Source organism: Nestor notabilis, unplaced genomic scaffold (genome assembly GCF_000696875.1).
Source record: "Nestor notabilis isolate BGI_N333 unplaced genomic scaffold, ASM69687v1 scaffold14531, whole genome shotgun sequence".
NCBI lineage: Eukaryota > Metazoa > Chordata > Aves > Psittaciformes > Psittacidae > Nestor > Nestor notabilis.
This window is the reverse complement of record NW_009914342.1, coordinates 20,735-30,266: the sequence shown is the minus strand read 5'-3', so window position 1 is coordinate 30,266 and position 9,532 is coordinate 20,735. Positions and strand designations below refer to the sequence as shown.

The 9,532-nt window shown below is 43.8% G+C and overlaps 1 protein-coding gene across 1 annotated transcript; it reads right to left on the bottom strand.

Moving 5' to 3' along the window:
- Nucleotides 1–1,842: 1,842 nt before the first annotated feature.
- On the bottom strand, nt 1,843–7,464 carry TMEM212 (transmembrane protein 212; the record flags this gene model as incomplete). The annotated part of the gene is given in 3 exon segments (XM_010023621.1): nt 1,843–1,905; nt 1,907–2,026; nt 7,387–7,464. Coding segments are annotated over 3 exon segments (261 nt in total), but the record flags the coding sequence as incomplete, so codon positions are not given.
- Between the last annotated feature and the right edge of the window lie 2,068 nt (nt 7,465–9,532).

The following is a 9,532-nucleotide window of genomic DNA, read 5'->3' as shown; positions in this document are numbered from 1 at the left end:
CTTAAATCTGTGCTTGTTAAATGAAACCCCATTGTCAGGTTGGCATGCATCCACACTGCCTCCTCAAGTCCCACTTCACAGCTTACTGTCTGTGTTTGGGTGTCCTGCTCATATCCCTTCAGTAAGGATCAGGTATGCAAAGAGTATTTTGCTTTTTTTGTGCTGCTCGTGGCATTGCAATGAAGGCTTTTGGACTTTTCTTGCAACCACATCCATGGATAACCCTCATAAATCTTGGTCTGAGGGCAGACAGAAGTGTCGCAGGGAAGGGATGGGGTTTTGGAACAGCCTCAAGACCAGTAGATCAACTGGGCACTCAGCTGGAGCTGTTCTCTGGGCAAGATACTGCAGGAGAAAATGCTTGGGGAAGCAAAGGCTGATCCTGCAAAGGGTTGGTATCTTGCCCTGCTTGAGGAGAGGATGCATCTGGGGATGCTTTTGGTCTTGGTGGGGTCCATTTTGCTTTGCTGGACTGGGACCAGAGGCTTTGCTGAAGAGGGGCAAGAGAAATGCGATGTATTGGAAGCAAAGCAGTGACTGTGAATAACAAAGGATCATTTAATATTCTCTGTAAAATACTATGGAGGGCATGAAATTTATGAATATTAAAGCTTAGGGGATTACAAAATCCAACAGCTGTCCAGTCCTTTAGACTGCAGACCCTCTTGGCCTTTCTCCCTGCCATAAGCTGGTACTATGGTCTGGTATCTGCTTGTACATCATTTATGCAGAGTGACATACCATTCAGTAAATGCCAGTAATGCCAAAGCAGACAGAGCTCTGCCCAAAGCAGTTCGCAATCTCCTTCAGCATGAGGAGAAGGGATAGAATGGGGCCATTGTACCATGGAGTGTGATGCTGGAGTAGGAGGAAGCACTGGCCATGTTTTGGTTCTTCAGATGCTCTAGAGGAGTCCACTGCTGGGCTGTTGTCATGGGAACACAGTTATTTTGTGGGATTCAAGACTGGCCTCAAACAAAGGTGAAAGCAAAAGAGAAAAAAAGGGATCTGATGCACAGAACATGAGATATTCCTCAGCACAGCAAAATTTGCCCATGTCTGAACCAGCAGTGAGTCCTCCAAGGTGTGTGGGCTAGCAGTATGTCAGGGCTGGGTATTGATGCTGTGCCTCGTGCAGGAGCTGGTCCTTGGGATCTGTCTCCATTCTGGGTCACACAAAGGCCTGTTCCTCCTCCTGTCCGCACCTCTCATCCTCCCACGTTGTCACAGTGCTGTTGCCTAAGGCTCTATTTGGAGCAGAGATATGTTCTGGATGATGATTATTTTTCACATCTCTTTTGCTTTTCAGGTAACAGGTCTCTGTCTGCACAGGTTTCTAATGTTCTCCATGCATTAATGGCAGTGCAGTATTCACAGTCTTAAGGAAGAGCAGAAAGGCAAATCCTCAGGTTCTGCTTTCTGTAATGTCAAAAGCAAATTGTATACTTCCCATAATATTTTGCCAAGCCTTTAAATTCAAAGGCTCAGGCTATGTATGCTAAGGGTGTGTCCCTTTAGTTGAAGTGGCACTGGGATGTAATGGGTACAAAGAGCCAAGTTACCGGTTTATAAAGTGATTTAATGGAATGATGCACTTCCTTCAGGGGTACTACTGAGTGCATTCAAGATCTGTCCTTGCACAGCTGTGCTGCCCTCATGGCTGCCTTTAACAGAATTATTGGTGGCAATCCACCTTCCCTGCCATGACTGATGCTCATGTTCAATTGTCCAAACTGCAGCAGTCTCACAAGAATCACCAAAAAACCAGAGATGCACAGAACACAGCCAAACTCAAGCACAACTCCAGTATTTGCAAGTACTTGCAGGCTGAGGTGGTACCACTCAGGACACTGTGGGCCTTTGCAGAGGATTGGAAAGGTACAGGACTGCATAACCCAGGTATTCTGGTCTGAGCAATTCCAGCAAGTGAGCAGTAGCAGTATGGGCTGAGGAGAGGAGATGCAATGGCAGCAGCAAATTGCAGTGAGGCGCCTGTGATGCTCAGCATGCCAAAGGCAAAACCAGCCTCCCAGTGAAACAGAGACAAAAGCATTTTATCACTGTTCTGACCTGCTGAGAGAATTTTTTTTTAAAAAGTTTAAAACTAAAGAGCTCAGTACTTTTGGATTTATTTTTTTTTTCATTTCCAACTTGGGTAAAAAAGGCCAACTGTTTTTTGTATTCAATCTCCTTTATTCTGTGTCCAAAAATGGATGTGATGGTAAGGAAAATTAGTAGCTTGAATGTTGTGATCTTATTAAAGAAAAATACAGATTTTTTTTTTCAGAGAAGACAAACTCATTAAAACCATATTTTGCTAAAAATACTAGAAGAATAAATTGGAATAGGTATACATATGCAGTTTGTCATATAACATCTAAGTACAGTGGTTGGCCTTTAAAATTTAAACTTCATACTTCAATACAAAGTTCCTCATTATAAAAGGGAAAATGTGATATGAACTGGCAGAACTACTGTGCTGGTGGGATATTTAACGTGCACCCTCTGCAAGCTCTGCACAGCACATTTGATCCATGGTAGTAACAAGAACAGTGCTTTCCCCTTCAAATGCATCGCTCAGATTAACACTGCTGCTCCCCTCCTGCCTCCCACATGTAACACTCTATGGACTCCTGGACCAGTCACCCTGACTGATGGCACCTTGCACTGAGTTACAACTTACCCTGCCCTCAGCAGCTTCACGCAACAGGATTTTGGCACGGTTGAGCTCAGCTCTGGGGTAGGTGGGTGAAAAGCTTTGCTGCTTGAGCCAGTGAAGGCTGTCTTGGTGCTGGGTACTCAGCCCTCAGCACCCACACCCTGGCTTTCACACCTCCTTCTTGTCCAAACACATCCCTGCCCCAGAGGGGCTTGCTATGGAGCCAGCTCCATCCTGTGTGCTAGCTGAGAGGCGTTTCCACATTGGGGGAAGCCTTAGAAGAGCTTTTAGGAATAATTCAGATTTCCTTTGATCCAACAGCTCTGCAGGTAAAGAGCTAATGCTATTAAAGCAAGCAATAACTAGCTGCTGGGCTTGAATCTCTTCAGGAGTGGAAAGGGCTCTTCTCTCCCAGTCTGGAACAGCTGCTCTGTGTTTCTCCCTGGTCCAGTGCACAGAGAATGGTAGTAAAAGGGGTTGTATTGTGCACAGCAGGGGCAGGACCAGGGCCCTGATGTGCACTGAAAGCCAGTTGGGAAGTGGAGGAAAAACTAAAATTTACCTTGTGTGGACTCAGGCATAACAATCGCATCCTCCTTGTGCACAACATGGCCACAGATGATGTTTACTGTTTGTTGCCAAAAGGCCAATAAAAGGTGTTCTGTGCATCTTCTGCATTTGCTCTTGTGCTCTTGAGATACCTTGAGCACTTGGAAGGATGTGACCATCCCCAGCAGGGGACACCCTCCACACCACCCTCCACACTGCCTCTGCTCACAACTGTGCAGCAAATTCAATCAGGATTTTTCCACTGACAAATGGGGAGCAGGGAAGAAACCTAGAACGCTGCAAATGGGAGTGCCTGAAAGAAACCCCAGGCAGTATGGAAAGGAAAGTTATTAAGGTTATTTTAATGTCTGCTTCATGCTGCTTTTGTCCCTCTGGAGAAGGAATGAGTTTGGGGTTGGTTATTCTTCCTAAGTGCTGTCAAAGGCACAGCAGATACTTGTGTTACTCACCAGGTCCTCATCAGGGCAGTGTACGTTTCATCACTGCCCTTATTTCAGAATAAGTTTTGTCTGGGGAGAGTATTTGTGGTAATGATGAGCTGACATACACAGGCACATTTTCATTTAAATACACCAGCAGTAACTCTAGCTAGCATGAGTAATCTTTTTTTTTTTTTCCAATGTAAGCATCTTGGACCCACATGTATCTTTGCTCCTAACTTCAAGCTGGTTGAATGGAAAGAAGGGCTAAAGATGTGCTAAAGGCAAGAGTCTGTGTCCGAGAACACAGAAAACAGCATGATCTGGGCGGTAATTTCTGATGCAATGGAGGAGACTATCAGCACAGATCCAGAACCTTGAGCAATGTTGTCCTGTGGTTTGATTTCTATTCTGGCATAGTAAATGCAGTAAGGCCCAGATTTTTCATGGCACTTTCCATTTTTGATTTAGGGAATTTGAAAAATACTTTTCTTGAGGCTGAGCCTGAAGTTATAATCTTGGCATATCCATACCATTAAATTCCCGTGGATAAAAGCAAAAACATCTGGATTCATGGATGTTGGCTAAATCCACCAGGAAAAAAAAAATAATAAAAAAAGCTTTCAGGGGATCCTAGAGGGTTCTAAGCCAGAATAAATAATACAACAAAATAAGAGTGCTATTAAGAGTAATTGTAATACTGAAGCTGAATTATAAGATGAGGGCCAAGCCCTTTTCACAATCTGCCTTTCTAGCTAAGAGCACTTCAATTTACACTTAACGCACATGTGGCTGATGGAACAAAGAAAAAATTGAAGAAGGATGAAAGCACTGCAGAGATTATTCAGCCTTGCTGGTTTAGCTCCAGGCACATCGTTTAAATGAGTAGATGATCAGCTTCCAGTTTGTTTTAAATTCTCTGGCAAGAAATTTTACGCTCTATCCTGAAGTTGGATGGGATTAAAGCTTTGTGGGGTTTTTTTTGTTTTTTTTTTTAAAGGCTCTACCATTTTGTTTTTTTTCTTAAGGCAGGACTCTGAAAGTGCTCTGCAGGAGACACCTGAGGGCTGGGACTGGAGGGGCAGCCTGGCTGTGTCACCAAGGAGAGCACATCCCTACTCCCAACCCATGGGGACTCTGAGATTGGAGAACAGTTTCTTCTGTTCTCTCTCACCTCGGGAAGCCTGGCTCCTGCCTTGCTGAGGCAGATGCTGTACCCAAGTTCAGCAGCATGCAGAGTCAAGGGAAGTGGCCAAAACTGCTGTCCCCCACATGTTTGCAGCTCCTTTAGCTTTACCCTGTTGTACCAGCACTGCTTGCCTGGTTTAAAGCTGGTGAAAGGGTAATGGTTTGTATTGCTTGCCCCTTGCATCATCTTCTGGCGTTTTCAGGGTTAAGAGCTGCTGAACAGCACATCTTCTTGCCATCCAGCACCACCTGCATAGGTATCCTCCTTCCAGCAGGTCTCCAAAGCTGCCATGAGCACCAGGTTACGTAGCATGTCTTCCACTGCTGTGATGGGGGGAAATACACCCATGGCCAGGTGATTATAGAAAAGTAACTTGTATGCTGCTGAAAATGCCCTTAACAAACCATCCCTCCCCAAACAATGTAGTCAGCATTTCTCATTACCTGTACTCTTTCCACGCAGATCTGCCTTACTGACCTTGCACGTCACCCTTCCCAATTCCCAGAAAGCCTTGGCATCTGCCTGCTCTGTAATCTTCAGCCAGTGCAGCTTGGGGTGAATTCCTTCCTTGTGGAATAAAATCCCTACTGGTTAGTTCTTGTCCTGTCCTCATTTGTTGCCCTCTTCTCCCCTGTCATCTGTACCACAGCCAACCAGTTGAATAGCTCCTAAGGGAGCTGATCTGTTGGAACCACTTCTAGTAGGTCTTCCTCTATGGAGAGACTTTAGATTGTCCTCCTTGGAGACACTTCCTGTGATGTACTGTCAATGGATGATGCTCTTTAAAGACTGCTATTAGGCTCTGAACACATAGGATACATGCCTGGGGCAAGGCAGTACTTGAAGTGTGACTGGAAATACCACTGACGCTTGGTGATGTTTAGGCTGCTTTATGTTCCAGTCAAGGAGTAATCCTGTTTACACTGAAGGAGTGGGAGTTTGATTGGCCTTAAAATAGCCTCAGCACATCTAGGAAATCCGTACAAAGGATGCCTCTGTATTTCTTAGGATGTTATTTTCACCAGATCCCATTACTTACTTTGCCACCACGGTCTGTTGTTTCCCCCACTGTGTATTGCCCAGCACCCACACGTGAGTCTGAACCAAAAGCTGACAGGACCCAAAGCAAAAAATGTAGTGCTGCTTTCCATTAAAGCAAAATAAGGAAATACATCTGCTCGTAAATGTTACAAAATATTTGTTTCAGATTAGCTGCTATGACTGCCATTGTCCATGTTTGCAGTCGTGTTCTTCCACCCAGCTTGAAGGCAACCGAAAGGTCTGCTGAAAGTGCAGGGCTCTACAGGAACAGATAGTTTGAGAAGCTGAGAATGAGAGATGAAGCAGAACTAAAATTAGAATCTCAGATAAGTAAGTATCTGTATCTTCAGTGCTCTGTGGTTTTATTTTGCTCTATACAAAGCACAAATTGGTTTTGCATGGCTGTTTGCAGATTGTACCAACTCAATGAAGGCTTGTGGGGAAAAAAAAAAAAGGCTTTGATGTCTTCAGTAAACAAATCGCGGTGTTAAGATCTTCAGTTCTTGTTAGCATGCTGCAAACAGCTATGTTTGAAGAAAAATAAACATCCCAAAGTTGATGGAAGGATAGGAAAGTCATAAAGTGCTGTAGTGAAATCCTTGGTATGAAGACATCAAAAATGATAGTGCCACAAAGAAGTTTTCTCTTTCCTTTTGGATTAAAAAGAACAAACTGGTTCATGGTTTACCAGCCATGTGGTGGGAATAACATGAGTGTGAAACCTATGACTAAATCATTACCATACAAATCACAAGAATATTATCAAGTCCACTGGAAAACCAAAGGAAGGATTTCCCTGGAGATCTTCACCTCTGACCATTGTGGTGAGAGCGCGAAGACTCACCCTTCCTTCAACGTCTATTTTGACTCAGCTTCTGCAGTGCTTCACCTGCTGCCACTAGTCCAGTAGCCCCTCTTAACCCTTGTAGCTACAGGACCTCATCTCTGAAAACCTCGTTGGTTTTTAGGTTGTGCTATCACCTGGTTTTCATGAGGAAGCACCAGGCATGCATCAAGCTCTCAGTGAGGAGGATGAGGATTTCATGGTCCCATACCTACCTGAGCTTTTACTCTGTAAAGCTTGTCGTACTTGCAACACTTACAACATCCCTTTAGAAATGTAAAAGCTGAGGAAATTAATCAAAGGGAAGAGCTAAACAATGATATCTATTACACCAGCATAATCTTGGGGATCTTAATTTACAATTATACCCTGTTAGCAATCCAAATCAGGTTCAGAATGAGAAAGTTTGGGGTTTTCCCTGTAAAGGGAAATGAAAAATTCACAGGTCATGATAATAATCAATACACCAATATTTACAGCAAACTTAAATCTTATCAAGAGCCTCCAGGGAGCGTCTCACTAGTTTCATGTAATTCCAAGCATTTTTCTGTTTAAAGATAGTTCACAGGAGTTAGGAAATAAATAATTCAGACATAGCTGACTTTTTAAAGTGTCTATAGCATCACTAACGTCTTTCTTTTGATAATGCTTTCGTTCTGCCTACCAAAGCTCCATTCCAAATGGGACTGGTGAGCCAAATGCTCCATCTGAAGAACTAGGTCTTACAAGAAAAAACAGGGAAAAAGGCAAAACTTCCAGGAAAAAAAAGTATAATCCCAAAGGCAGTAAGTATTCCTTTGGTAACTTCATACAAGTTCTTCATTTTCATTGTGAGCCTCTCCCTGCTGGATTCACAGCAAGGATTTTTAGCTAAAGCTGAGGCAGACACTGTTCATAATAAACAGAAGCTCCTTAGAGACTGTAGCCATGGCATGTGAGAGCTGTTTACCTGGCACAATGAAGCACTATTCTGTTTGTCTTCAGATGTTCCTACAGAAACAGAAGGTATTACAGTGTGTAAATAAGGCCCCTTCACCCTCAGGAATATGTTTGAGGGTTTTTTCCAGGCTAGTTGCCCTTTACTTTCAGCTGCAGAAAGCCCATCCTGTGATTTCTGAATTACTCCTTCATGCTGTCTCCCAAGAGGACAGACTGCTTCCCAGTGCAGAGAGACAGAAACTTGCTGACAGCAACTGGGGTTGTTGTTTCCAGTGCTGACCTGCCCATCACAGCATCATGAAACCAGCGTCCTGGTTGCCAGCAGTCTGTGCAGGACATGGACGTGTCCTCCAAAACAGGACCAGCTTCTTCCTGGGGAGAGTTATTGTTGATGTACTGTGGCTGTAGCAAAGAAATTTAGAGGGAGCGGGCTCTAGGTTGTAATTTGAAATCAAGAGAATAGCACAGCTAATGCTGTTGGTGTCTTTGCTCCAAATGGGAAAGATAAGGGCACTGAGAGTTTTGAGAGGCACTTTGGAGGCTGCAGGTCACTCCTAGGATCTGTTCCTGGGCATGGCAGAGGAAAAGCCCTTGATTTCAAAGGGATTAGGGCTGGATGCCTCCCAGTGCTCATCAGACTGGAGCCGTGTTTCTCCCTACCTGCCACAGCAAATATTTTGATTGTAAGAGCCAAAGCAATCGTGTTGTGTACTTTACAAAATGCAATCCCCGAGGCACACTGCTGATAAACATCAAACTCATTTCAGACCTCTGGGCCCCCGCCCTGCTGGAGTGCTGCCAGCAGCCAGGGTGGCATTGGGTACTGCCACGTGCCTCAGTGTACATCCCCATCCTCCTAAAGGAGACTTGAAAAGGATGGTCACGCCTTGAGGTAAACCAGCCTGCACGGTGGTGGCTCCTTGGGCTGCTGTGATGATATCATCCCCTCCACAGAGCAAGGAAAAGCAAAGGGACAAATTTAACAGGTGGTAATTTTACCATTAAACTTACACCTCTGAAGATCCTTTAATACCCAATTGACCCCATCGGGTGGGATTTGGCACTGGACTGATTTATGGCATAGCACAACAGGATGTGTGGAGCATGTTTATTCAAATATCATCATCTCTCTTTACCAAACACTAATCCACTTCTACTTAAATTAAAACACAATTGCAATTTTCTTAAATATGCCTAATCTTCAGTGAAATTAATAATGATGTCTGTTCAGTGTGAAAGTCAGTAAAGTGACATGTGGAAAATTACACATTCTTGACTCAGGAATGTAACTTGGAGGATGACTTCATGTTCCTGAATGAGAAGATCGGCATGCCAGATGCGCCTAATGCCTGACCCCTCTAAAGGCTCTGAAAGATCACACGTAACTTTAAAATGTCATTTTATGCATAGAGAAGAATGAAAGCCCGATAGCTTTATGTTACTTAGCTTCCTGTTTAATTTGGTTAGGGCAGTGTGAATGTCTTAATAACATGAAGCAGAATTCTGATCTCTGGTCTGGCTGCATGTTTCAAATACCCTAATGCCTTTCTCATGGCTGGAGTGCTTAACATCTCTATTTTCTTGCTATTAATAAGAAATTGCATTTCATTTTCCGATGAAGAGCAAGCTTCACAGTGTAGCTGACAACTTTGCAGTCCATGCTTTCAGTCATGCATTGAATTTTACTGAATTGTTTTGTCTGGAGACAAAAGCAACAAATGTGAGTATAGAATTAATACCTTTTTTAAAACTGTAGTTGTATTTTTAAGTCGCAAAAATCAGGTGGTAGTCAGTTTTTCTCACTCTTGACCCTTTGCCTCTGCTATAGACTTGAACATCCTTTCTTCTTCCTTGCCTAAGTGCTCACTCCA